This window comes from Mustela nivalis (assembly GCF_964662115.1).
Source record: "Mustela nivalis genome assembly, chromosome: 6".
NCBI lineage: Eukaryota > Metazoa > Chordata > Mammalia > Carnivora > Mustelidae > Mustela > Mustela nivalis.
The window spans coordinates 72,430,907-72,457,988 of NC_139025.1; the positions used below are offsets into that span (position 1 = coordinate 72,430,907).

General features: G+C 47.1%; 2 protein-coding genes and 2 long non-coding RNA genes across 17 annotated transcripts; 3 read left to right on the top strand and 1 right to left on the bottom strand.

Moving 5' to 3' along the window:
- Window positions 1-16,491, bottom strand: LOC309866755 (bcl-2-like protein 2). 4 transcript variants are annotated; one of them, XM_082734662.1, is made up of 7 exons: window positions 4,295-4,660; window positions 3,817-3,931; window positions 3,030-3,097; window positions 2,636-2,742; window positions 2,101-2,188; window positions 1,859-2,010; window positions 1-919 (listed from the first exon to the last, which is right to left on the bottom strand). In XM_082734662.1, exons 1-7 carry the CDS (start codon window positions 4,643-4,645, stop codon window positions 880-882), a joined length of 921 nt encoding a protein of 306 aa, XP_082590788.1. In that variant the 5' UTR covers window positions 4,646-4,660; the 3' UTR covers window positions 1-879. The 4 variants fall into 4 exon arrangements, with proteins under 4 accessions (XP_082590788.1, XP_082590791.1, XP_082590789.1 ...); XM_082734665.1 differs by lacking the exon at window positions 4,295-4,660 and adding an exon at window positions 4,094-4,189; XM_082734663.1 differs by lacking the exons at window positions 1-919; window positions 1,859-2,010; window positions 2,101-2,188; ... (2 more) ...; window positions 3,817-3,931; window positions 4,295-4,660 and adding exons at window positions 11,511-14,468; window positions 15,058-15,497; window positions 15,973-16,060; window positions 16,358-16,491.
- Window positions 4,759-11,790, top strand: LOC309866767. Its single transcript, XR_014312792.1, has 2 exons — window positions 4,759-5,908; window positions 11,415-11,790. It is a non-coding gene; the product is annotated as an uncharacterized lncRNA (long non-coding RNA).
- Window positions 16,492-16,721: 230 nt separating the features above from the next.
- On the top strand, window positions 16,722-17,735 carry LOC309866765. Its single transcript, XR_014312787.1, has 2 exons — window positions 16,722-16,958; window positions 17,256-17,735. It is a non-coding gene; the product is annotated as an uncharacterized lncRNA (long non-coding RNA).
- A 2,986-nt stretch (window positions 17,736-20,721) lies between these two features.
- On the top strand, window positions 20,722-26,383 carry PPP1R3E (protein phosphatase 1 regulatory subunit 3E). Of its 11 annotated transcripts, none has more exons than XR_014312782.1 (5): window positions 20,881-21,499; window positions 21,761-22,214; window positions 23,887-24,026; window positions 24,262-24,426; window positions 24,804-26,383. XR_014312782.1 is itself a non-coding variant. In XM_082734692.1 (3 exons), the coding sequence occupies exons 1-2, from the start codon at window positions 21,083-21,085 to the stop codon at window positions 22,181-22,183; spliced, it is 840 nt and encodes a 279-aa protein (XP_082590818.1). In that variant the 5' UTR covers window positions 20,881-21,082; the 3' UTR covers window positions 22,184-22,214; window positions 23,887-26,383. The 11 variants fall into 11 exon arrangements, 3 of the variants coding, with proteins under 3 accessions (XP_082590818.1, XP_082590819.1, XP_082590820.1); XR_014312783.1 differs by having other exon boundaries at window positions 24,319-24,426; XR_014312785.1 differs by having other exon boundaries at window positions 23,949-24,026; window positions 24,319-24,426; window positions 24,759-26,383.
- Window positions 26,384-27,082: the final 699 nt, after the last annotated feature.

Here is a 27,082-nt window from a genome sequence, read left to right on the forward strand (position 1 = left end):
TTTTTATTTTCAAAAACAACTTTATTCATGACACATATTAAAAAAAAACCTCCCACCCCCTGGAAATGAGCTAAAAAAATAAACAAAATCCACCTCCCACCTCCCTGTTCCCACTTCCTCCCATTCCCTCCAAATAAAAGGGAAAAAAAGGCAAAGGAAAACAAAACAAAACAAAACAAAAAACTGAAAAACAAAAAAACGCCCCAAAACCCCCCAAAACAAGGTAGTGCATTTCCCCAAGGGGTAGGGGAATTTACACTGGAGCCGCTGGGAGCGGAACGGAGATCTTCCGGCTACAGAAACCTGCAAAGAAAGACACTCAAAACAGAAAAAGAAACACAAAAGGAAACAAAAGAGATCACCAGGCAATCTGGAGGGGCAGGGAGCCGGAAAAGAGGGGTGGGGTGGGTGGCAGACCTGGCAGGACAAGAGCAGGTGGAGGGGACTGTGAAAGTTAGGGAGAAGATGGAGGGAAGGTAACAAGCAGAACAGTTTGGTGTCCTTCCAGAGCCCTGGGTAAAAAAACCCCTCCTACCACCCATGCCCACCTACCCTTGAGCAGCCCCCAAGGGGGTGAAGTGGGACAGGGAAACAAGGGGAGCAGCTTGCGCAGTTGAGACGTGTCCATGGCGAATCCCCAGAGTGAATGAGCAGCCCCCTGCCCCACTCCCTGGGCCTTCCCCTACTCCCCAAAGCAGGTCCCTCCTCAGCAGTTAGTTATGGGATTCTCCCCCCTTCCACAGTATATCTTTTTTTTAAAAAATATTTTTTTTTTCCATCAAGGTCATCTTCTGTTTTTCTTTTTTTTTTTTTTAATTCTTTTTTTTTTTTCCTTCTTTCCTCTTTTTTTCCTCTCTCTCCTCCTAATACACACTTTTTTTAGTAAGGGGAATACCATGATGTCGCTCTAGCCCGGCCCCTGGAAGAAAGAAGGAGAGTTAGGTGTTAACATGATCACTTAGGAGTTCAGCACAAGCCCCTCCCCGTGGGCCCTTGCCCCAGTTACAGTGCAGGGAATGGGGACCAAGATATTTCCAAGTATCCTTAACTGACCCCACAATCCCAGAAATTGTGACACACCTGGCAAATGGGAAGGGGCAATTTAATAGAATACCTTGCCAGAGGCAAAAAACCAAAAGTGTATCTGAGATAAAGGGGCAAAAAAATGGACTCATTATTTTTCCAGTTTCAGTTCTTCACAGCTCTTAAACCCCACGCCTTCACCATCAGATCCTCCCTAATTCCTGGGAGCAGATAAGTGAATCTTGCAAAAAGCCAAGGTCTATATGCCTATTCTGTCTATTTAAAGGCAGGGAGATGACAGTAAAGCAACATGGGCACCACTAGGCCCAGAGAGAAAAGTTAACCTTGCAAAACACTGGCTCAGTTAAAGAGTAAATATCTCAGTATCCTCCCACATATCTGTTGAGGAGGATCAACTAGCCTCTGGCATTCTTCCAAGGGAGTTCAATCTTAAACCCCTCCTTAACTCTGGGAAAAGTAGCAAATGTCCAAGCAGTGCCTTCACTACTCTGAGGTCGTTCTTCCTGGCCTGCTGTGTAAACACCTTCACTGCCACCAAGTCTCAAGGGGAAAAAAAAGGGCTGGGGGAAGAAGCATCTCTCAGAACAGAGTGGAGAGATCCAGCCCTTATCACCAATTCCTGCTCCAGAAAACGATGATGAGACTGGCCACCTGGCCTGGCCTGCAACTACCTTCCTCACCCTGCACAGGCAGGAGACCAAGTCCCTGGAGACCAAGGGGAGGGTAAGTGAGGGAGGTTCCTTAGATCAGGAAAGAAGGAAACATACAGGGCTCATGGGAGGTGGGGGGAGAGGAGCAGCCCATCTATCCTGACCTGTAGACGCGACCCCGGGGCCTGCTGTTAAAACCACTGTAGAATCGAGAGCGGGAACTGTTGTAGTTGGTGGTCCGGGCACGGTATCGGGCTCGTGGGAAACCCCGGTCTGTTGTGCTGATGCCTGGTCTGTTGGTTCGTTTTGGGATCACCTGAGAGTGAGGGATGTACAGCAGAAAGCCTCAGAATAGGCCCGGAGAGTTTAACACAGAACCAGAACAGCAATGGGCAATGGGGCTTACCTTGATCTGTCTTCCTCTAAATAGGGACTCATCTAAGGCCAAAGAAGTCCTCACTGACTCTTTGTCTGAGAACTCTATATATGCAAACCTGAAAAAAATAATTTGTCATTTCATCTATCTGAAGTTACAAATAGCAGCTTATACGTCAAATCCAACTTGCAGGTATGCTCTGTTTGAGTAACGGCGTAGCCACATTTTTAATTCTTTGTCAAAATTTTTTTAAACGGAAAACTTCAATCTAAATTTTCAGCTACTCTTGGAAAATTATAAAAGAGTTTACACAGGGCTGGATTTCCATATAGCAGAATCAGCTGGGGCTAAGCAAAAGCTGCCCCTCCCTCTTCTAGTTCATGATCCCACCCACACTAACCTTCATCTTTATATGGTCTCCCATTTATGTGTAACCCGATATATACATTCAAGCCCCAACTTATAAGACGAACCCCACATATTTTAACTTACTGCTCAATATAAAACACAATTTATCTATTTCTAAAATGTGATTAAAATGACCTCAATCTACTTCCCTTCTTACCCTTTAGGATGGCCACTAAATTTGTCACAGAGTATGGTAACACGGTTGACTGAACCACAGCCATGAAAGTGTGCTTCCAGCTCTTCTGCTGTTGCACCATAGTCCACCTGTGGGGGAGCAGAGGTGGTCATGTTTCACAGGTACTCTGCCTAGCCTCTAGGCTGGGCCACCCATCTACCCCAAGGCACATCAAAATCTTGTTCTCTAAGAAACTAATCTTTTATCTTTCCAACCCCAGAGCCTCTGCTGATCACCATTACCTTTTACCTCCTCCAAACCCTCCCAATACTCCCCAAATTCATCACCTATCCTTGAGATGTTCCTTTCAAGCCTCCTATTAAGCAACTCCCAAAATAAGAGCTTCCCCAACCCCAATGAGGACGCTAATACATACATTGCCAACATAGATGGAACGGGCATCAGCCTCCATCTTCTCTTCAATGGACATGATCACTGGGCCAGCTTTGAAGAAAAAAAAGAATCGGGGTGAAAGCTGGTTTTCTATTTGACCAATTTTTGCACCACTACCACCACCAGCACTAGAGTAAAAAACGGATTTTAGTCTGTTCTGTTCCCTGCTGTACCCCTTAACAAGAATACTGTTTAGCACACAATAGGTACTCACTGAACATTTGACAAATCAAGCAACAGATTAACACACTCTTAAAAATCAGAGAAAATGGTACAGGAATTCCCTCCTGCCCCCAAATCAAGTCCCTAATGAAAAGCTTTGACTGAAATCATGTGAAAAGTGAACAAAATCAAGGGAACCCAAACTCAACATTTCTAGATTTATTAAAGGGAATGCCCCCCCACCCCCCTGCAGTCGAGCAGTTTCTCTTAGAACTCCTAACTAAAGGGTCTCCAACTAAAGAAAGAACTATGAGACTTGAAGGTCAAATGCCAGTTGGCAACCTCCACAAAGAGTAGAGGCAGACTAAAGAACAAAGAAGAACACATTTGTTAAAAGGACAAAGAAAGGCACAAGATCACCACCATTAAAATGTAGGTTTTTGCCTCGCTAAGGTCAGAGAAACACACAATGGACTATGACCGCACCACCTGCCCAGTAATTGCTCAGACAAGCAGCTCCAAGGTCCCGAGCATCCAATTCCACACAACCCGTGCTCGCACAACCCTTCGGAGGACCCGGGCTCCGCGTGCAACCGCCAGTTACTCACCATTGCCTGGAGGTGGACTCATATTCATCTGTTTCTCTACCTCGTTCTGTAGCTCCTTTAGCTTCTCAGCTTCTTCCTCCATCTCCCTGACTCGAGCTTTGATCGCTTCCAGCTCCTACAATGAGTGGAGAGGGTATGGAGAAGAGCTTAAGAGGAACCAACGCAGGGGCTCTGCCCTGCTCTCTGTCCGAGCGCGGCCCTAACCATGCTCGGCCATTTCCCTCGCCCCACATGCGGGTCACGATAGAAAAAAAAAAAAAAAAAAAAAGCAAGCTACCTTCTCTAGAACAGCACTAGGCACCCATAACGCCCGAATCAACCCGGCTGGGCCCCTTCTGGCGGTCGAGGATCCGTTCCCGGCCCTGCCCCAGCCACGTTATTCCCCGCCCACCCCCACCCCCCGCCTGCCTCCCGCTCGCCCGAGCTCTGGGCCTCCCGTGACACGGCCGGGCCTGCTCGCTCGCCCTTTTTCCCTCACCGGGTCCTCAATGGCGCCGTCCCCCGGGTCACCCTCGACCAGTCCCGGCTCCTCCTCCTCCTCCTGGCTGCCGGGGGCTCCCGAGCCAGGCCCAGGGCCCGGAGCTCCCGGGGGGGCGCGGGGCCGGGGCGGCTCCTCTTCGGGCTCGGGCTCCGGCTCGGGCTCCAGCAGCAGCTCCTCAGGCTCCAGTTCCTCAGACTCCAGGCCGTTCCCGTAGTCCCCTGCGCCCCCCGGGGCCCCCTCCCCGGCCTCCCCACCGGCCCCGGGCACAAGATGGCGCCGCCGCCCCGGCCCGGAGCCCCGACCGCCCGCAGCCCCCGCTGCTGCTGCCGCCGCCGCCGCCGCCGCCATCGCCGCTCAGACTGGGGCCCGCCGCCCGGCGATTGGAGAACTGCGCCGGGCACGCCGAGGATTCATTAGTCTAACAGCCTGCCCGTCATCACGAGCTAGGACTCCATTGGGGAATATTACTTGGCAGTCAAACAAGACCCCACCCCCAAGGCGGGATATTGCGGCAAATTCTCAAATCCCGGTAGGGGAACTGGCCTGTCAGTCAACATACGTCCCACCTCCTCTCAAGTCCTTAGGTAACAATACCGCCACGCTGTGACGACATTCTTGCTTCCCCCACCGCCTCAAGGCGGTCTGCGAAGTATGTGACGCTCGGTGATTGGCCGCTGGTTAGGCGAAGGGAGAGCGCCAATCTTCCGATCGCCTCGCCGCAATGGCCGTCTCAGATGTCCATTGGCTCGTGAGATTCGAAGGGCTAACACCCGTTTCATGACAGGTGAACCTTGCCCCGCAACGGACCGCCAGGCTTCCAGCAATGGAAACCCGAGGTCACATGACTAGTCCTTAGGGGGGCCGCCATCTTGACACTACTGGTTGCCAGCTAGAGAGCTGTTGGAAAGCGGAGGACAGAAACATTGAGGCGGTTTCTGGAAACTGGTTTGCTGACCAGGAGAAGGACCAGTAGATGGAATGTTGCTGGAAATGGAGGTTCTGAATGGAGCTCTCCAGTAAGGACCTTACTTTTCCCATTGAAGTTATTGGGATCAACATCCATGGGGTCTCCCAAACCGGAAAGCGGGGAGAAATCCTTACTCCACAGCTACCAGTCCTATCTGAATGTCTTCCTTTCACAGGCATACTTTCCAAGCCCTCTGCTTATGCCGTTGTTTCAGCTTGTTTGTTGGACTGTTTGCTACAGCTCCCTAACAGGTCTTTCAGATTATCGTGTCACTGTTCCACCACTACAAGACTGAGCTGGCTCCCCTTTGCTAGCCAGGTAAAAGTAAAACTCTACCGTGGCCTTAGAGACCTCAGGGCCAGATTACTTCACAAATGTAATTTCTACAGTCCTCATCCCAGGTGGTTTACCTGCATCCGGCTCTGTGCCTCTGTACACGCAGTCCCTTTTCAACCAGACCACTGCAAACTTCAGCATCACCTCTGGTGCAAAACCTTCCGCGAGCCTCCTATCCCTTCCATGACAAGCAGGCCTACTTCCACTGTGCGCTTAATCATTTTGTCCTGCATTGTGAATTTGAAGATGAGAGGCTGGATCCTATTTACATTTGCAGCTCCACTGTGGGACAATATGCTTTGCACATAGTAGGTGTCAATAATGTTTGCATTGATTGAGATCTGGGTGCCACCCTCATTCTTCAACACTTTCCCAGCCCTCAAACTCTCCTGACCGCAGAGGAATTTCCCCTCTGAGATTACCTGTGGGACCTAGTCCTGGAAAGCAGGGTTGCCATATTATAGTAGTGATATTACACATTTTTTAAAAAGGAAGGAACGGCGGTGCTAAGTTTGCAAGAGGGTTATTTGTAGCCAGACCAAGCTAGGGCTTTACAGCCAGATTCAAATGAGCCCAACCAAATTAGACAGCCCCAACAGGATGTGTATGGCTGGGGTAGGGAGACTGATAAGAGATCCCTGTCAGCCAACCAAAAAGCCATAAGCTTCTCAGTATACTCCACTCTTCCCCTCACCGTCAGGTTTTCTCACAAATCCTTACCTCAGGAACAGGGGGATTCAAAGCAGAGTCATAGTCACTTAAAATTTCACTGAAAATTAATTCAGCAGCCATCTCAGCTCTCCAGTGGAGAACTAACTTGAGCATGGAAGACAAGCTCTAAGACTGGGGGGTTAATGGGGAAAAAAAGATTTTTTACTAATCCTAATCTAATCAAAATTTGTGTTTTATTGGCACCTGATTTAAACTAATCAAGCCAATCAAGGGAAATGGGATTTTTTTTATAATGCCTCCAGTTCCTATTTTTGTTGAGTACTTGATTTTGTAACATGCACAATCCTAGACTCATTATATTATCTCATTGAATTCTCACAACTCTATGAGGCAAATATTTCCAAAACTATAACCTTTTTTAGGGATAAAGAAAGAGTGAAGTAAACTGCACAAGTCATGGAACTAATTAAAAGTGAGCAGAGGAGAAAAAAAAAAGTTAGCCGGGAACTCAGAGCTTTCAAAGCTTGGATCAAAATTATAAAAGGTCTGCTTTGATACACAAAGATTACATTATATATGATGCTGAAATTGGAAAAAAGACTAAACTCCAATAACAAATGATTAGGCAGACTCTAGTTATATCTAAAGATTATGCACCTATTAAAAGGGATACATATAGCATGTAATAACATGCAAAAATAATTTTTGTTAGGCCAAAGAAGTAGAGTGTAAGATTGTATATGAAATATGATGTGAGTCATATCTTATTTTTTAAAAAGATAACTTGGACATGGGGAGAAAAGGGAGCAAGAACCAGTTAGATCCTTTCTTTGGTAATATTTACTAAAAAATTCCAAACTTTTGAGATTCTTAACCCAGTGATTGTATTTCTTATACTCTGCTCTAAAGAAATAATCTAAAAACTGGATAAACATTTGAGAATGAAGATATTCATCAAAGTGAAAAGATGTAAACAATTTGAATTTCCAAGTGGGCACATTCAGGAAAATTATTATATACACGTAGGTATAATTTTATACAGTCATTTTGCCTTCAAAATATTTTTAATGACAAGGAAAAACTGTGCAATAGAACTGTAAGCAGTATTTTAGTATAGAAAATTGTATATACAGGGGCGTCTGGGTGGCTCAGTGAGTTAAGCCTCTGCCTTTGGCTCAGGTCATGATCTCAGGGTCCTGGGATTGAGCCCCACATTGGGCTCTCTGCTTAGCAGGGAGCCTGTTTCCCCCTCTCTCTTTGCCTGCCTCTCTGCCTTACTTGTGATCTCTCTCTCTGTCAAGTGAATAAATAAAATCTTAAAAAAAAATCAAAACTGTATATACAGTATGATCCTAAAATAGAAACACAGATAGAAGGTGGGAAAGAAATATGCCAAAATGTTAACAGTGGTACTTTCTGAGTAGGATTATACTTAATTTATACTTTTCCATGTTCTATGATTTTTCTACAATATATCATTTTTATTTAAAATTAACCTTCCAACTTCCAAACTTACTCTCGTAAGCATGATTACTTTTAAAGACACATTTAAAAAGGTATTTGGAGACTTGTAAAGTAAGATACTTCCCTATTAGACTGTAAACTGAAAAAGGCAAGGACATCATCTTAATTATATTTGTATTCCCATTGCCCATCACCATGTGCCCAATAAATGCTAACTGAATAATCTTCTATAATAATTTTAATACCTTGCCCATTGTTGATTAATAGAAAACATCAAAGAAATAAGTTTCTAAGAATGAATTTGTAAGAAATTAGATGTAATGATGTGAAATTTCCCCGTCATGAGTATGATTTTCCTTCAGTAATAACCTCTCAATAGAAACCATGGAGTTTCAGGAAAACTAAAACTCAGTGCTGTTGTGCCCGAGGAGGAAAAATGTGTTAATGGAAGTGAATGGTTACTGGACTTAAGAAAAGGAGAATTAAATCAGTTAAAAATGGATGAGGGCACCTCCAGTTCTGTCCAAAAGGAAAAGCCATCTCACTAAACTACATAAATACTTGGCTCCTTGGCAGTTTCATCCCTATTTTTAACTCTTGCTCTTTTTGCCTGCTATAATAATTCTCTATAATCTAGAACTACATTGTTTAATATGGTACCCACTCATCACACGTGGTTTGAGCACTTGGAACATGAGTATTCTGACTTGAGATGCATTGGAAGTGTCAAATATACACTAAATTTCAAAGACTTAGTATGAAAAAGCAACTGTAAAATAAATTAATAGCTGTAATATTAATTATAGACAGAAATTATAGTAATTTTTATATACTGGCCTAAGTAAAATATTATTAAAATTAGTTTCATACCCATTTCTCTTGCTTTTCTGAAGAGGCTGCTAGAAAATATAAAACTACATATATGGCTTACATTATATTTCTGTTGGACAGTACTGATATGGAAGCTTGAAGCCTTGATCATTTACTCACCTCTCCTGTGGAGTGGACTCCAGTAATTTTCTTTGTTGTTTTTTGAGGGGGCTGAGCCCAATGTGGGGCTTGAACTCACAACCCTTGATGGAGAACTGAGCTGAGATCAACAGTTGGATGCTCAACTGACTGAGCCACCCAAGTGCCCCAACTCCAATTATTTTCTAATGTAAAGTCTAGCCTTGCCTACCTTAACTCCCTAGGTCTGTCCTTGCAGGGAAGTGAGGTGTCCATTTAAATGAGAAAGAACCTCCATTGGGCTGCTTATTTTCCATTCTGCTTGGTTAACTTCTTAACAACTTTGTATCTGGAAAACTTGTTTTAACATACCATACCAGAAATATGTGTTCTTTACGAAAAGACCAGAAAATACCGACAGTAAAAAGAACAAAATAGGTGCACCTGGGTGGCTCAATGGGTTAAGCCTCTGCCTTCGGCTCAGGTCATATCAGGGTCCTAGGATCCAGCCCCGCATCAGGTTCTCTGCTCGGCGGGAGCCCGCTTCCCTCTCTCTCTCTGCCTGCCTCTCTGCCTACTTGTGATCTGTCTGTCAAATAAATAAATAAAAGCTTTAAAAAAAAAAGAACAAAATAAAATCACCAGTAAAATCCAACACCCAGTGATAATCACTAGTGATATTTTGGCATATACCCTCCCTGAGATTTTCAATACATAAATACATATATAGTTCTGTGAGTGCACGCATGCACGTGCACGCGCGCGCGCGCGCACACACACACACATTTATATACTTATTTTAGCAAACTTGGATCATACTGTATATATTTTCTTTTTTTTGACAAGTGAGAAACATCTTTCCATATTGATAAAAATATTTTTCCAATTTCATTTTCCATGACTTTTCTCAAAAAAATCACCTTAGAAATGAGGGCTTCCCTGACTATTCTATTTAACAATGAAATCTGTACTTACAACTTCCCAATTCCATGCTAATTAATTCTTTTTCTTCATAGCATTTACCATCTCATAACATGAAATGTCATGTTAATGAATATTTTGAGATGAATTTATTTATTTTTGTTTGCTTCCCTTATTAGAATGTAAGGAACATGAGGGCAGAACTTTGTCTGTGCCCTTCTCTATCTCAGTGCCTAGAACTGTGCTTAGCATACAGAAGAGGCTTGAATTTTTGCTGCATGAATGAATGATTCAATCAGTGAAGAACTACAGAAATTTCCATTACATTTCATTTTCTCATTAATTTTTAAAATAGTCTTAATTTATTTATGTCACACCTATATCCATTTAAGGCAGCTTTTTAAATTTTCAAAGGATCCGCTCTTAAGAAGAAACACAGAATGTCTATAATTCATCTAGTTGCTAGAAACTAACTAAATGTTGCCCCACTTTTATCAAAAGTACCATCTGGAGGAATGACACTCATGAAGAAATGTCTGAAGGGTAACAATCCATCTATCCATTCAGATAGTATGAAATTTAGCCCTATACTGAAGCATCATAGGATATCTTTGGGCTAAATTGTGATAACCCTCATTAAACAAGCTTAGGACCTACTAAACCCCCATTTGGTGTTTCTATGAGAAATACTGGTGCAAAACTCAGCATCATATTTACTGTCAGGTGTTATGGAGGGTGATATCCTCTATTTCATCTCAGAATAGCCACAGAAGTTTTTGCCCATCTTAAGGAACTGATAGGCTTTTCTAAATCCTAACAGGAACGTGAATCTTGTTGTGTTTTCCAATTTGCCGTAGCTGCTAAGAAAGTTCAAGGCCGAATTCATAGCTTAGCTTTAGTATTCCGAAATACTACTTATAGAATGCTTTTCTGTACATTAATTTTCCCTTTGCTGCCATCTTATTTCAATTTACCCTTTACATCTGCTTTAAAAACCCATATTTGCCCATTTTGTCTTTTGTGTATTATAGTAAGATGTTGCAAATGCTTTTTGGAAGGAACTAGTCAAATACAAATCAATCATTAATTCAGTCACACTACAGTGGAGATGAATGCTCTCATCGCCTGATAATATTAACTACTAAGAACATCTAATTCTCTTTCCCCTAATGCCATGTTCACCAAGCCACTCTCAGATTTTAATATGGCTTGCCCTGTTGATTTTCTATAGAGAGAGGATGGAAACTCTCCTCTGAGCAGTATACTTCTAACTACAATTTAACACATAAACCCAAATGCAATTTAATTGCACTGGATTATAAAAAGACAAGAAATTCCTGCTTATAATTTGAAATTAGGATCATTATTCCTGTCAGACATGATTTTGATGTGGTCCTATACTAGAAGTAGAGGTATGGGCTAAATAATTTCTGCAGATTCCAACCACTTCAGCTGTTTGCATTAAAATGGCTGAAACGAATTATCTCAGGGGGCCAGGAAAGGAAGCAGGGGCTCCATTTTTGCCAGAAGTAGGCAGCAAGGAACTGTGGAGAAATGCTCATTATCATCAGAGGCTGAACCACAACTGGGGACGTGATTACCATCACACAAAGCTTTGGGGTAACTTTTCTTTGTTTTGGTTTGTTTTCATTTGTAGCCATCCCAAAGTACTGTAGACACACACCCTCTTAAGATTTGGGTTGGCACAGATGGGAGTTCTTGGCTTTGGGCATTTGGAAAGGGTTGGGAGATGGGGGAGGGGAGAACAACTCTGATTTTCTTTTCTTTCCGAAACCCCTGTTACCCTAGATCTTGCCCTTAACAAGGTCATGAAGAGATGATTAGATCAAGAAATGTCCTGACACCAGGCTACAGAATGTAGAAGTCACAAACCCTGCTCAGTCCTTCTCATTAAACTTCTGGGCTTTATTTATTTTTTTTTAATACGACCATTACATATTACACAAAAATAAAAGTCAAATGAACTTGGTATTTATAAATTATTAAATAAAAATACAGGAATATATATTTATATTTATAGAGCTCTTTCTTTTCTTCTAAACTAACCAAATCTGTTCTCCCGCCATTTTATGATTTAAAAAAGTAAAATAGTATATACCCTAGAATAAGTGGGGAGTGGGATTAATAATTGCAGGACCTAGTTGCCCTACTTCTGCTCCTTCCTTGGCCTAAGCAAAGTCCCTATTTGTCCCTTTGGGCTCCAGAAAGCAAGAAACGCCCTCTCCACCTATTTAATCTCTGAAAAATGGCAGTTAGATTTATTTCCCTTATTTTTAAAAAAATGAAATAGATTTAAAAATTGGGAGCCATACTCAGCCTTCCTGGCCAAGAGCTAATCCCAAGGAACTATATGGCTCTAGAAGAGAGTCTCTAGTTTTCCCTGACAGAAGAGTCTCTGGGGTTTCCATTGCCCCTCAAGCTAAAAAGGACAGGACAGATCAAAACTGCCCATTTTGGTCCCAGGCAAGCTATGCTTCTGGGAATCCAAGCCCTTTCCCCTTTCAGAAAACAACCTCTCCTTCCACCCAGGTGTGAAGGCCTCAGAGCAGGGCATTGTGGTTACCTGACCATGGTCCCTGCTGCTCAGGTTTGCTAACGCCCCCAGCAGAGCTAACAAGGATAGGTGTCCTGTGGTAGAGGGGAGGGTGAAGAGTCTGCCCCAAAACCTGGGGGAGCGGGGACTCCAATTTGGAGCTGATGGTCTAGTCAGTGGTTTTCCAACTTTTTTTTTCAGCAGCAAACCCCTTAATGCAAATAAAATCTTACCCTGAACCCCGATATGTAAGACAGCTACAAGGGGAGCTATTCTGTTTGAGGACATGTAGCCCAGCCTGCTTAGCACCCCCTCTTCACCTCCCCAAGGACTCCTGAGGCAACCCCTAGGAAACTTCAGGGCTCTGCCAAGCAGTCTGAAAACCACTGGTCTAGTTTGTCCTGAGCAAGCCAGAGACCCCACCCCCACCCCAACTGCCTGCCACAGACCAGCTCTGAGTTTCTGGTGTCAGCACACTCACAACAGACCAAGTGGCGCATGCAGTCTACCACATCCCCTATAAATACCATTAAAAAGTGCAGCCCCCTCTCAAAAGCAAAAGTCTGGGCTAAACACCTGAGGCCGATTTTGGTCCCACATTCTTGTGAGTACAACTATGTTGCCACATTCCGGGACCAAGCGAAAATCTCCAAGAAGAGTCAACCATGGTCTAGCTAAGCTGATCAGTGCTCGGGATTAAGGGCAGGCTTCTAGAGCACTGTGTCTGCAGTTAGCATTGGAGAGCAGCAATTCTAGCACCTTGGGAAGTGCAGCAGTGAGGTCTGGCTCAGGACATGCATCTGGAGTGAAATCATTTCTCTCTCAAAGGAAAAAGCTATCATCTGAATCTGTTCTAGAGGACCGTGAGCTCTAAAGTTAATGTCCTCAGACTCTGAGGTACAGACAAGTAATACCCATGCAAACAGCGTGGCTTCAAAGAAAACAGAAATGCTTCTAGGTCATGGTAGGTACTCTAGAACCCGTACACCTGGCCCTGGATAAAGCAGCACCAAAGCCCACTACATGGCATAGGCCCATCACGGAGTACAGGTCACCCTCACACCTATGGGGTTCAGAGCTGGAATGTTCCTCTCAAGGCATCAGCAGTCTCACTGAGACACAGTGCAGGACCCAGACTGCACTCTAGATCAATATTTACCTCCACACACTCCAAAGGAAAATCAGAGTCCCAATTTAAAGTCTAAGTTTGGGTACAGAAGGTCCCGAGACACAGAACACTTTGGGCACCAGTGTGCCCTGGTGGCAGCAGAGGGTGGTAGGTAGGTCCAGGCCTCCTCCCCTGTTGCTGCCCCATCCCCCACCCCCCAGGCCAGTGCAGGCTCTGCAGCCCTGTTTTCTGTTCAGAGCCCAGGAAGCAGTAGCAAGTACATGATGCGCAAGGAATGGGGATGGTGAAGCAATAGGCCAGCTACAGAACTTCTCTTCTCTCCAGAGGCCTGCTAATGACCTTCTGCCAGAAAGTGCCCAAAGCCCTCTTCTGTATACAGTGTTTCTCCGACAGCCTTGAGGCCTCAGGACAAGGAGAGGCAGGGAGGAGAGGGTTGGGAGAAGGGGCAGAGAATGGCCCCTTGTTCTTGCCACTCCCCAACAGAGAAGTTTTCTCCTTGAATGCGGCCACCAACAGGTTAGACAAGCAGCCCAGCATGCACACGAGCATGCGTGCACATGCACAAGCGTGTCCAAGCAGCCCGCCATCACAGCCACCTCTCCCTATCACCTGACAAACTCAAGCTTCCATTTCAAAGGGATGTGCCTTCTGTGTTTTCCCCAAATCCCACTTAACCAAAGGAGAAACAACCCCTTGTGCAAGTTGACCTTCCTCAGGGCTACATATGAAGTGCAAGGTGTAGCTTTATGTGCCTATGCCCCAGACATGATCCCTCCCACCTTTGCCAACCCTGGAATGACTTTATCTCCTGGCCCCCAAATACTTCCCCAATACATTCCCTAATATCTCCAGCTCCTCCTTCCAGCTGCCTGCCTGGCACACACAGCTCCTTCACACAGTACCCTGCCCCCTCCCATCCCCATTCCATTCCGGTCCATTCATCCCACTTCTTCCAAGGGCATTTCTCTTGTTCTGTTCCTGCTCTCGTGTCCCCCCAGCCACACCTAGCCCCACCTGACCCTAGACTTTCTCACTTGCTAGCAAAAAAGGCCCCTACAGTTACCAGGGCCCCCAGTGCCACGGCCCCTGTCAGCACTGTCCTCACTGAGGCCCAGTTCCCCTCCCGCAGACGCCGCGCCTCCTCCAGGGCCCCGTCCCCGTATAGAGCTGTGAACTCCGCCTGTGGGAGAGAAGGGAAGTAGGAGAGAAAGAAGGAGAAAGGGATATCAGGAGAGGAAAGAGTGGAGGAAAGAGGAGAGGAAGAGTTCCAGTTCCATCCACTGCAAACACTACCCCATACCCAGCTCCTCTTCAGCCAAAGTTCTACTGGCTGCAATCCCCCATCATCCCCCATGAGCGCCTGGCTCATTGGCCCTCTCTGCCTCAAGTGAATGCCAGCCTCTCCCGGGCCGAAATTTTTGCTCCGAACTGGCATCCTTTGCCAAGGCCTTCCTGACCACCACCCATGCCTGACAACCCCTGCCCCCCACCCATGTCACATACTTTGGTGTAAAAAGTCCCCAACAGCTGGATGCCATTTCCCTGCAGGCACTGTGTACTCTGTCCTCTGCTATGGACCATGAGCCCATCCAGTGATGACTGCCTGGCAGCCCTGGAGTGCAGAGTCCAGCATGACACCCATAGTGAGGGCATCTGGTGCCACCCAAATAGGGAGACTCAGCCCCCAGCCTCAAGCCAGAGCCCCATCTTCCCTCTGGAGACCAGCTTTGCAGAGGAGTGTGCAGGGCAGCAACTGAGAAGCTTCTTACCCAGCCCCCACTGCTGTGGATCCAGTCGGCCAGCCGCGTCTCCAGGTAGGCCACCATCCACTCTTGCACTTGGCCCACAAGTGGCTCCATCTCTTTGTTGACACTCTCAGCACACAGTGCGGCTCCAAAGACAAAGAAGGCCACAAGGCGGCCCCAGTTGGGGCCCCCTTGGAAGAGTTCGTCAGAGACCTGGGTGAAGCGCTGCTGGGCCGAGCCTGGGGTCACATGCAGCTGGGCTGCCAAATCAGAGAAGGTACGCCGGAAGCGGGTCTCAAACTCATCTCCAGCTGCCCGCATGGCTTGGTGCAGTGGGTCAGCTGCTGGGCCCTCCCCAGGGCCAGCTCCACAAACATAACCCTTCTGCCTCAGCTTATAGCCTACAAAGTCTGCCACTAGAGCCCGTGTGTCTGGGGCTGAGGCCGGGGTCGCCATCCGGGCGGCTGTAAGAGTCAAGGATGAAAGGCTGGCGTGAATATATGGTTGGAGAGCCAGAAGGGGTGCTTCAGGCTTGGCCAACCCAGTGAGCCGGGGAGAGAGGTGGGAGGAAACGCTCAGAGACCACTGGGCAGCGAGGGGCAAGAACACGGGAACTAAGTCAAGGTGAGAGGACAGGGCATGAGGGGGCTGGCCATTAAATTCGTAATATGCCACATTAAATGCATAACAAGTAAATTTTATTTTTAAAATACTTTAGATTCTTTCCATAATAGGAGAATGCTAGCTCTGTAACACCCCCTACAAACCCCCTTTCCACAGTACACACCTTTTTGGCTTAAGGAAGGGGCTCAGAACCTCCCCAGAGGGAAGATGTGAAGATGCTGGCCAAGGCACAAGATGGGGGAGGAGACAGGGGCTGAAGGGAAAGGTGGGAGAAGCAAAGGGCTGCCCGGGACAGAGAAGGAAGGGGACACTCACCCAGCCTGGATGGCAGCTCTTAGGACCCAGCGCTGGTGGCAAGGAGCCCCCAGCTGGGGCCTTTCATCCTCCTGGCCAGCGTGGAGCCCTGGGAAGGGGAGGGGGAGAGCAGAGCTAGGCTGGGAAGGCCAGGGATCTGGGTCTGGACTGAGAAGGCTGGGGTTGCAGCTTCCCGGACCGGCCCCTGCCCCCAGCATTCTACCAGCTGTGTGGCCGAATCCATGTTTAATGACTGTCCTCCCGGGAAACCCAGGGCCAAGGGCTTCCTGCCGACACCATCTCTACTCCCGGCTCCCCCCAGTGCAGTCCAACAGCCCAGCTCCTCCTTCACCCCCACCCTCAGCAAGTCTCCAACCCCGCCTGCCTGCCAGGTTAGGGATCTCACGGGTCAGGCCGCTGCCAGGATCCGGGCCGTTTCCTGGTGCAGGAGCTGGGAGGGAGGGAGAGAGGGAGGAAGGGAGGGAAGGAAGGAGGGAGGAGAAAAGGGGGGGGGCGGGAGGGAGGGCCCGGCGCCGGGTGATGATGGGGCCCAGAGATGCGTCCAGAGAGAGGGGCGGGGCTGGGAAGCAAGCTTGGGAAGGGCCACAACTCCGGAAGAGAGAGGGCCGCTGTAGGCCATGAAGAAAGAGCAGGGCAGAGAGGACACAGAAGGCCAGGCTGGGCTCCTGTGACTGAAGGCTGCCCAGAGAAGCCGGCTAGACCTCAGGAAACCTCGGAGCAAATTCACCATTTCACAGAAGGTCTCTGATGTTCCATGTACTTGTTGAATTTTTTCCAGCCCTGGAGTGGATGCCCGGATTAGAGGAGCAGTTCCCATTCCAGTGGGAACTGCCTGCCAGGTGTCTCGCCCTGTGGGACTGGCAGTCAGGACATGGACACTGAACAGTTCACTCCCTCTTTTCTCTAGGACCTTTAACCCAGTAGTCTCTTTGCGGGCTGGGGCTTTAGCCAGGCATCAAGACTTGGACCGCAAGGAGTTTCTGCAGGTAACCTTTCTTTACTTTCTTTCATTTTTTTGTAATCAGATTGGTTTTCTTTTTCATTCTCTTTACTCCACACATGAACTTATTCTCATTATGACAAGTTCAAACAATATAGAGATATAAGGGAACAAATACAAGTCCTCAATCTTCCGCCTTCCACCCCTTGCTCAATTCTGCCTCCCTTTCTGGAGGATGCCAATCAAGGTCAAGATTGATGGTTAACCTTTCAGATTTTATATGTGTGTGTATGTATGTATGTGTACACACACATACATATAGGTATGCCTATCATTTATACAGGGCAGTTCACAGGATGTGAAGCAGTGTGACCACAGGTGATCCTCAGGAGGGCTCTCTCAGGCATTCTGACTGGGACCCACTGGTTCTTGCACTGGCACTTCCTTCCACTCCATTGGGAGGGACCTCCAACCAAAGGCTAGAAAGAGGCAACCCAATTTTCCTTTCCTGCTGGTTCCCTTTGCTTCTATCTGGGGTCCAAGCCTTGATATTCCTACCTGCCCTTACAGTCTCTGGAGAAGAAAGTTTGTTTCTGTAACAATAATAGTAACAACTGGGGCGCCTGGGTGGCTCAGTGGGTTAAAGCCTCTGCCTTCGGCTCAAGTCATGATCCCGGGGTCCTGGGATCCAGCCCATTGGGCTCTCTGCTCAGCAGAGAGCCTGCTTCCTCCTCTCTCTCTCTGCCTGCCTCTCTGCCTACTTGTGATCTCTGTCTGTCAAATAAATAAAATCTTTTAAAAAATAAATAATAGTAACAACTAATACATTTTGAGGACTTATTAGGCGCTAGGTGCTTTCTTTACATGCATATTTATCCTCAATCCAGTCCCTAAGCTGTTTTATTCTCATTCTATAGGTGAAAAGAGTGAGGCTTAGAGAGGTTATTTACCCAAAGCCATATACTCAGAAACTGGTACTCAACTTTGTCTGACTGTAAAGTTTGTCTTAACTTTAAGTGCATTGCTAGAAGGTCATCTCTCTGTTTCAAATAATCTATGTTGTTATGACATTTATGAGTCCAAATTCAGTCATCCCCTCCATTCTGAAGGCACAGCAGACTGCACATCTTTATGACTGTATCCTTCAACCATTCTCCTTATTTTTTTGCTCTTGGGCTGATCATTCTAGCTGCCACCAGCAAGTCTGCCTTGCTGCATTACTCATAGAATAACCTGGTCCATTCCATTTCCTAAAGAAATCAGAAATACTGATTTCTTCTCAGACACTTAACTGAAATAATAACACTTTTAGGTCTCAGGATCCAAATACATTTCTGTCTGCCCTCCCATTTATTTATAAACCCTGTGAGAGCAGGAATGGAATTTTATTCACTGTTAGGCCCTTCAGGCCTAATAGACCCTCAGTAAATGTTGATTGAACAAATCATACAGTGCCTACTGTAAGCCTACTCTGATGTTTGAAGATAACTATAGTGGCTATTTAAGAGCAAAGACTGAACTATGAAGAGAAAAAAAAAAAAAAGAAGAAAGAAAAGAAACATTGATTTGGAAGAAAGGTTCAATGTCAGCCTGAGCAGCCATAACAGAACTGCTAGGCCAACACAAATTATACCTGGTCCAAAGCTGTGTACCTCAAGGATCTTCTCAGACCAACACCATGGAGCCAAGGAATGGCAGCTCAAACTATAGACAAAGCACAAGTGTTTTTATCAGAAAACCTCAGGCCATATAGACCACTTTGAACCTTATCTATTCCTTTAATTATATATATGTGTATATATATATTTTAATTAATATATACATATTAAAGATTTTATTTATTTGAGAGATATATAAGGAGCAGGGGAGGGACAGAGGGAGAAGTAGACTCCTTGCTGAACAGGGAGTCCAATGTGGGGCTGGATCCCAGGACCTGGGATCATGACCTGAGCCAAAGGCAGATGCTTAACCAACTCAGCCACCCAGGCGTCCCTCAACGATATATCTGACAAGAGCAAGGAAGACAGTTGTCTCTTTTTTTTTTTTTAAGATTTTTATTTATTTATTTGACAGAGATCACAAGTAGGCAGAGAGGCAGGCAGAGAGAGAGGAGGAAGCAGGCTCCCCGCAGAGCAGAGAGCCCAATGTGGGGCTTGATTCCAGGACCCTGGGATCATAACCTGAGCGGAAGGCAGAGGCTTTAACCCACTGAGCCACCCAGGCACCCAAGGAAGACAGTTTTAAAATGCTTGATTGTAACACAAATTAGTGTAACATTATTTTACACCATAAAATAGGAAAATAATAGGTCCATGGATTATATGTACGTGTATAAAGTCAGAAAATAAAACTAATTTAAAAATTATTCCTAGGGTGCCTGGGTGGCTCAGTGGCTTAAAGTCTCTGCCTCTGGCTCAGGTCATGATCCCAGGGTCCTGGGATTGAGCCCCAAAGGCTCTCTGCTCAGTAGGGAGCCTGCTTCCTCCTCTCTCTCTGCCTGCCCCTCTGCCTACTTGTGATATAAAATAAATAAAATTTTTTTAAAAAATTAAAAAGAAATAAAAATGATTCCTGGCTAACTAGCATTGCTAAGGTTAATATGGAGTTAAAATGCAAATAAGAGAGGTGCCTGGGTGGCTCTGTGGGTTGGGCCTCGATAGTATGTGTCTCATGGTTTATTTCTAGCTTAGTCACTTGAGATTTTACAGTTAAACTATTCTGCTGTTTTAAATTTAGAGATTCCATTTCTACTCTAAGATTCCTCATTACAATACTCTGAAGATGTTAACTATTACTACTAAACGTTTTAATCTTATATAACCAAGTGGGTAAGAGTGGGCTCTAGCACTGGACTGCTGATGTTCTAATCTCAGGTCCTTAATCATTCCCTATGTGACTCTGGGCAAGAGTCCCAGTCCCTCTCTTCTTCAAATTTCTCACCTGTAAAATAGGCATACTAGTACAACCTACTCTTTTGATGGGGATTTACAGGAATTAAAATTTGCAAAACTCTTACAGGCGTACCTAGTATGTACATTGTGTTATACAAAATCAGTAGGGGATTTAGGGAAAAAAAGAACTACACAAAATACTTCACCTTTTTTTTTTTCACTAATGTAGAACAAAATGAAGGAGAAAAAAAAAAAAAAAAAAAAAAGCCAGCTCTGTACCCCTGTTGAAAGCTCCCAGTGGAACTAGAACTCCACAGTCCCAACTTCAAGAGAGTTGTGTGTTCGTTCATTCATTCAATAATTTGAGAGCCTACTATGTGCTGCAACTATGTGTTGAAACTGTAACTCAGACACAGCCTCTGCCCTCAAAGGACTTGCAGTGGGATTACAGATCAGAACTCTAATCTACTTTTTCACAAATGAGAAAACTGAGGTCCAGAGAAGTTATGCCATGCTCAAGGTCACACAGCAAAATACTACCAGAGGTGAGACCAGAGCTGTCTTCCGACAACTCAGTTCAGAACTCTTTTCTAATGGACCACCCATCCTTTTGAGGGCCACACTTTAGTTTCTATTTGAGACACTACCTAGTTTTTATGACCTTTCCTTCTGTGCACTCCCTGTAAGTCCCCTCCAAAACCTGGAGCCTAGGGTTTGGAAAAGAAAATGGTGAGTCCTGAAGAGAAAGTCACACGCTGGTCATATTTAACCATCCTTAGCAAGAAAATGAAAGGTTACTCTGCCCTCCCTTAAACATTAACTCTTGCCAAGCCAAAGAGGTTGAAGCCGTTAAAAAAAAAAAAAAGTCTGAATGGTCTCAGGACCGGAAGGTGGATCCCCGCCCCTTGGTACGCTGCAAAGACAGATGGGGAGCCACCTGTCAGAGGACTGTGGGCGGGGGCCCGGCCAAGAGGGCCGCGGGACTGGAGGGCGAGCGCCGCCGAGCGCACGCTCAGAGCAGACAGCTTGCAGGAGGCCGGAGACGATGGTCTAAAATCCTGAGAGCTGACGGTCAGAGCGGGGGGTGGGAGGGAGGTTGGAGGGTAAGGTAGTCACGGAGGGGTGACAGCTACAGGAGGTGGAGGATCCTGGAGGTAACCACAAGAAGAGTACGCAACGGCGAGGGGCGGCTTCTGCGCGGACGCCGGGCGGTCGAGCCAGAGGAAAGCAGGGGAACGCGGCGGCGTTGCGGGCTTGCCCCGCCCGGGCGGGGGGTGTCATGTCTCGAGAGCGTCCCCCCCGCACCGACATCCCCCGCAACCTGAGCTTCATAGCCGCATTAACAGAGCGTGCCTACTACCGCAGCCAGCGGCCCAGCCTCGAGGAGGAGCCGGAGGTGGAGCCAGGCGAGGGCGGGACGCGCCTTGGGGCCCGATCTCGCGCTCCAGCTCCGAGTCGGGGTCGCCGGGCCCTTTCTGCACCTGCTGGAGGCGGCGGGGTCCGGGCGCCCCGCAGCCGCAGCCCGGACACCCGTAAGAGAGTGCGTTTCGCCGACGCGCTTGGGCTGGAGCTGGCCGCGGTGCGCCGCTTCCGCCCGGGAGAGCTGCCCCGGGTGCCCCGCCACGTGCAAATCCAGCTGCAGAGGGACGCCCTCCGCCACTTCGGGCCGTGCCAGCCTCGCGCCCGCGGCCTCCAGGTAGGCGGGCGGCAGCGGCACGCCCCTTTCCCGGGACCTCCCCGAGCCGGCCGCCGTGGGCGTGTGGGAGAGGATTTATCAAGCAACACCCATGCCCCTCCCCAACCCTAGACTTAGTTTTGCTCATTCCTTTTGGGGCCACTCTCTCAGCTGGGCTCCACTCCGACTGCCCCACGCCGGGATCGGCCTCGGACTGCCCTCGTGCCTCGTCCTGACCCCGCCCCCCGTTTCTCCTTTCCCCTCTCCTCCCCTTTCCCCCAGGAGGCGCGCGCCGCCCTGGAGCCGGCCAGCGAGCCCGGCTTTGCCGCCCGCTTGCAGGCGCAGCGCATCTGCCTGGAACGCGCCGAGGCGGGCCCGCTGGGCGTGGCCGGGAGCGCGCGCGTGCTGGACCTGGCGTACGAGAAGCGCGTGAGCGTGCGCTGGAGCGCCGACGGCTGGCGGAGTCAACGCGAGGCACCCGCCTCCTACGCCGGCCCGGCACCGCCCCCGCCGCGTGCAGACCGCTTTGCATTTCGCCTTCCCGCGCCACCCATTGGGGGCGCCCTGCTTTTCGCCCTTCGCTACCGCGTGACCGGCCACGAGTTCTGGGACAACAACGGCGGCCGCGACTATGCTCTACGAGGGCCCGAGCACCCCGGGAGTGGCGGAAACCCGGAGCCCCAGGGGTGGATCCACTTTATCTGAGACGCCTGGGCCGACGGCGGGAAAACCAAAGGCACCCAGGGGCTGGGGGAGCCCGAAGATTTGGCGGGGAGCTGTCCAAAAGAGTCGAGTCGGGGAGGGAGAGAAGGATGGGAAAAATCAAAAGGGTGTGGGGAGTGGGCGGAATCAACGAAAGTCGGGGAGGTCGGGGTGGAAAAACAGAGTTGGATGTGAGTGATAGGAACCCAAGGCATAGAAGAAAGGAAGCCAGAAAGGGCGCTGGAAGGATTAGGAAAAAAGCAAAAGACTGGGGTTTGATGGTGATACCGTGAACTTAGTCCTGGGAGAAAGTAAGTGGGTTTGTCAGACTTAAGCAGATGGTTAGGGTACCTCTTTGAGACTGAGGAGGTACTTTGAAGTAGGAGTCCACCCTGCTTAAGTCATTTGGATTGCGAGCTCATTCCCTCTTCTTAACCGCCGTTGCCACCTCAGGTCCCTCAGTCCTGCCCATCCTAGCTTTATACTCAGCCATAATTGCCTTGCTTAAGTCCCAGGAACTTGGCCATTGCTTCCCAGCCCCTGGTATTATGACAGGATTCCCTTGTCATTTCCAACGATCCCGGGCTTCATTTCCCCCTGACTGGCTGGGGAGTAATGGCAGGCTGCAATCAGAGCTCCTACCTCCTCCTCCAGGCAGCCCTGGGGATTAAAATGAAGGCTAAACCGACTCCAGGCCTGTCCTTGTAGCCAAATAATGACATGCCTGAGTAGCTGGTACACTCCGGGACTTCCAGGAAAATGCCAGCCTTACCTTTCTGGAGTGCCTTTTAATAACCTTTAAGCACTTTACGCACTGTATTTGTCAAGAAACAGTGAATCAAAAGAATCACTATCATGATTCTGCTTTGGGAGGAAAGAGTCACTGACTAGCTGTATTACTTTGGGAAAAGTTGTTTCACATCTCTGGGCCCCAGTCTCCTCCTTGGGAAATTAGATTTTAACTAGATGATCTCTCACAGTCTCTTCTTGCTTTGACATTTTATGCTCCATGAGTGTAGAAAAGAAGCCACACTCTTCAACCTACATTTGGAGTGCTACAGTTCAGAACACACAGTACTCCCAACATTTGGTTGGGGCTGAGGATGGGTCTTCCAGTTTTTGACACAGATGTTCCAGAGCTCAGGAAGCATCCCACAACCAGCTGCAGCCTGATGGTATTCCAAACCCTTTTTCAAACTGCAGTTCATCCTCTGCCCCATACTTTTTGCTCTTGCCCCCACAGACTTCCAGTCTAGGCACTTTGAGACAGTTTTGGGCAGGTGCATATCTGTTGGGGAAAATGATTTTGGGAGCTCCAGAGATGAAACAATGCTGAGGATCTCTTGAGGATAAAGTTTTATGAATATAAGGAATGGAAAACATTTCAAATCAAGAATCAAAGCCACTTGGTAATTAAATGGCACCAGAAGATGGCAGTCTTCATACCCTGAGCAAGTGAAATGGGGAAGCTGGACTCTTCTATCCATTCACCATCATGCCTTAGGTCTCCCTTCCTGGTTAACCTCTGTTGGTAGTTTTTCCTTTCCTCTTACCTTATTCCTAAGCTCTTTGCTTTTTTCTTTCATTGTCCCTCTCTCATCACTTTCGTTTTTCTTTTAATATATAGGGTATTTACCTTCGTTTTCTCTTTTCCATTTGCCTCCATCTTCATCCTTGTTGATCTCTGCTATTCCTTCTCCCTCCAGAAGGGGTGGAGAACCTACTTCCTTTTCTCCAAGACCATGGTTGATCCACATTCCTCCCTCAGGCTCCTTCTTGACAGTCTTCTAGAAGGGAGAAGAGGGAAAAGAAGCAGTTCCTGAAGCAGATGAACAGCTGCTCCCAGGTAAAACAGCTCCCCACACCCTTTTCTATCTATTACTAGTTTCTCAAAAATGTCTGAATCCCCCTCTTATTACTGAGTCAGAGAGTGCATGCATACATGCCCATACATGCATTCAGAACAGAGTATGGGGCATGTTACCAAGCCCCTCCTTTCCAGAGATCTTAGTCCTTTGAAGGAAGATGGCCAAAAGGGAGGAACCCCTAGTCACTCCTCAAAGAAGTGTCGGTTTAAACAGCATCCTTACGTGAAGAAGAAAACAAAGAATTCCATGCAACTTGTGGATCACCTTCAGGTCAAAGTTCCAGCAAAGTGAAGAAAGAACCTCCTGGAAGCCACCAAGCAATGCACTTTTTAGTCATCAATGGAGAGCCCAAGGAAGGATGATGGAGCGGGAGCCTAGGTGGGGGCTCAGTGTATACTAACTTCTTGCCTAATGTGTATGCACTATTGTCATGTTGTATTAACAATTGTAATAGCTCACATGTGTCTTGTGTCTTGCATGCATTATAATCTTCAGAACAACCCTATCAGTTGAGAAATATTATTCCTGTTTTAGAGATGAGGAAACCGCTCAGAAAAGCTCAGTAATTTGTTCAAGATCACATCGCTGGTAAATAGCACAGCTAGGGTTGTGAACTCAGGATCTCCAAAGCTTCTGTGTATAACCATGTTATTACATTTTTTCCTTCAAAAACAAAACTGAAAACTTTGCCATATGTAATCTCTTATTAGGAAAAGACCACAGTTTCTAACTCCTCTGCCTTCCCATCCTCCCAGTTTACCGAAGAGAGAAGGCAAAGTAGAGGGTTCCAAGCTCCCATGCAGGAGCTTGCTGCTCTGTCCTGTACCAGTGTCCCAGCTCTGCAGAATCAGCAAGGGGACCACACTGCCTGCCTGCTAGAGAACTCGGGAACTCATGTGAACTTCAGCTTTTCCTTACATTGGGATTCTCTCCTGCCCCTAACCAACATTCTGCATCTGTTGGTATGACACCCTTTCCATTCCCCTGACTGGTCTTGAAATGACCAATCCCTAAAGTATCCATTAAAGGGTAGCCCTGAGTAGGACAACTGCTGAATGGTCTATGCTTGGGCTCTCTCTGCGAGCCCGGATATTGCTGAGTGGTTAAATGTAAACTGGTTGGAGACAGGGAACCCCCTGAGTTTTTTCTTTAAGAAGAGCTATGACTTCCAACCCCCTACCTGCCCTGTCATTCTCAGCTTTATAGAACCAACACCTAAATCTTCTAGTTCTTTCCATGTAGAGCTGCCCCAGGGCTTGGGGTAAGTTGATAGTCTAATCTGATATGGGAAGCACTAGGAGTTTGGTGGAATCTTTAGAGATGTATTAGATGTTACGGGGATGGGTCCTTTCCCCTGAAGGCTGACTATATGAGCAGGAGCAGTTTGGTGTATACAGGTCAGCTGTGGACTAGGCAGTGTTAGAAGAGAAAACACTACCCTGGTCAGGGGCTTGGGTCCTTGAAGCAACACAGCTAGAACACTTTTGCCTCTTTCTCTCATCCAGACCTCAGATGTCTTCCTATACTTGCTTATCTAACAACCTTCCTCTCGTACCTTTGTTTCTCTTCATGACTGTAGTTCATTTCTCTTCACAATAAGCCCTGGCTTTCCAATCGAACTTTCCAATCAAACTCCCACATTCCCTTGCTTCTAACACCTGCGTTTCTCTGGAGTTCCTCCAGATCTCTGGGCCCTTGCAATCAGCAAGATCATACAATCAGAGACCTGGAAAAACTTGTCTTTAGAGATCACTGAGTCCATGCTCCAGTACAAATGAGGACACAGGTCCAGAGATGAGAAGATTTCAGCAGGGTCAGAGAATTTGTTAGTGCGGCTCAAGATGGGGCTTAACCCCTGCCCTCCTGACCATATCCCACTCCCAGGCTACAAAGCGGCCTCTAATAGTCAGACCCATAATTTTTCATGGCAAGGGATAATGTTACAAATGTTTCATTTTCTGCTGCTAGTTTCCATTCCCTTCGCTATCCAGGCATAAAAAGAAACAAAAGGCACTTGTAGTTTTCTCTGTTTTCCCAGCTTGGGCACTTCTTTGGGTGATATTGCTAAGGAACAGTGAAGTTACTAAAAAGACTGAATAATCCACCCATTGACTAGCTAACCTGGAGAGGAATTGAAAGTTTGCTTTGTGGATCTCCCCAAACCATCAGGCCCTCCCAGAGTGTCCTCACCCTCTTCACAGTGCAGCCCTGTTCACTGGGCCCCAAATCCATGAGTATTGTGCCTCACTTCAGCTTCCTCATGCAACTGCCCTCCCTTCTGGATAAAAGACCTCATACTTGAAATAAATTTGAAACATGAAAGTATATCATAAAATACTGAGAAGTATTGTTTGTTTGGGGTAGAGGGTGGCAAGAGACCCAGAAATGAGATTCCTCTCTCCCACCCCCTGGTATCTTGGTCATCTCATTTCTTAAAAATCTATCTGCTGGTATCCTATTGCTCTGTAAAAGTTGGGTGGGCAAAAGATATGGAGGAGTTGGGCAGCCCTGGTATAAGACACTCCAATAGAATCCCACCACCATATTGGGTAGTGGTAGGAAAGTTATCAGGACCCAGCTTTAGTGCCCTGGCACCCAGCACCAGTTCCTGGTGCAGTTAAAGGGTACAGCTTGGGTAAAAGTGCCAAATTTCCCCTCAGGTTGGGGGCAGGAGCTCTTCTTCCTTAAGGGGGCCATCTAAGAGCAAAGCATAGGAAATATGATGACGAGGAAAAGCAAAGACCTCTGTCTAATCCAGAATGGAGCAACAGGTATTTAAGTGAGACATCCTCGAAAAAGATCAAGTTCTAACATAAAATTGACTCCCACATCAACTGAACGATGAGAGAATCCAGTTACCCACAAAATAATCAGAGGTCTTTTTTTTTTTTTTTTTTTTAAGATTTTATTTGACAAACAAGAGATCACAAGTAGGCAGAGAGGCAGGCAAGAGAGAGAGGAAGGGAAGCAGGCTCCCCGCTGAGCAGAGAGCCAGATGCCAGGCTCGACCCCAGGACCCTGAGACCATGACCTG

Coding starts and splice junctions, on each gene's coding strand:
- LOC309866755 (XM_082734662.1), bottom strand. CDS start 4,645: ATGGCGGCGGCGGCGGCGGCGGCAGCAGCAGCGGGGGCTGCGGGCGGT. Junction 2,189..2,635: donor TTTAGTGGCCATCCTAAAGG/GTAAGAAGGGAA, acceptor TATTTTTTTCAG/GTTTGCATATATAGAGTTCT. Junction 2,011..2,100: donor TTAGAGGAAGACAGATCAAG/GTAAGCCCCATT, acceptor CCTCACTCTCAG/GTGATCCCAAAACGAACCAA.
- PPP1R3E (XM_082734692.1), top strand. CDS start 21,083: ATGTCTCGAGAGCGTCCCCCCCGCACCGACATCCCCCGCAACCTGAGC. Junction 21,500..21,760: donor CTCGCGCCCGCGGCCTCCAG/GTAGGCGGGCGG, acceptor CCTTTCCCCCAG/GAGGCGCGCGCCGCCCTGGA.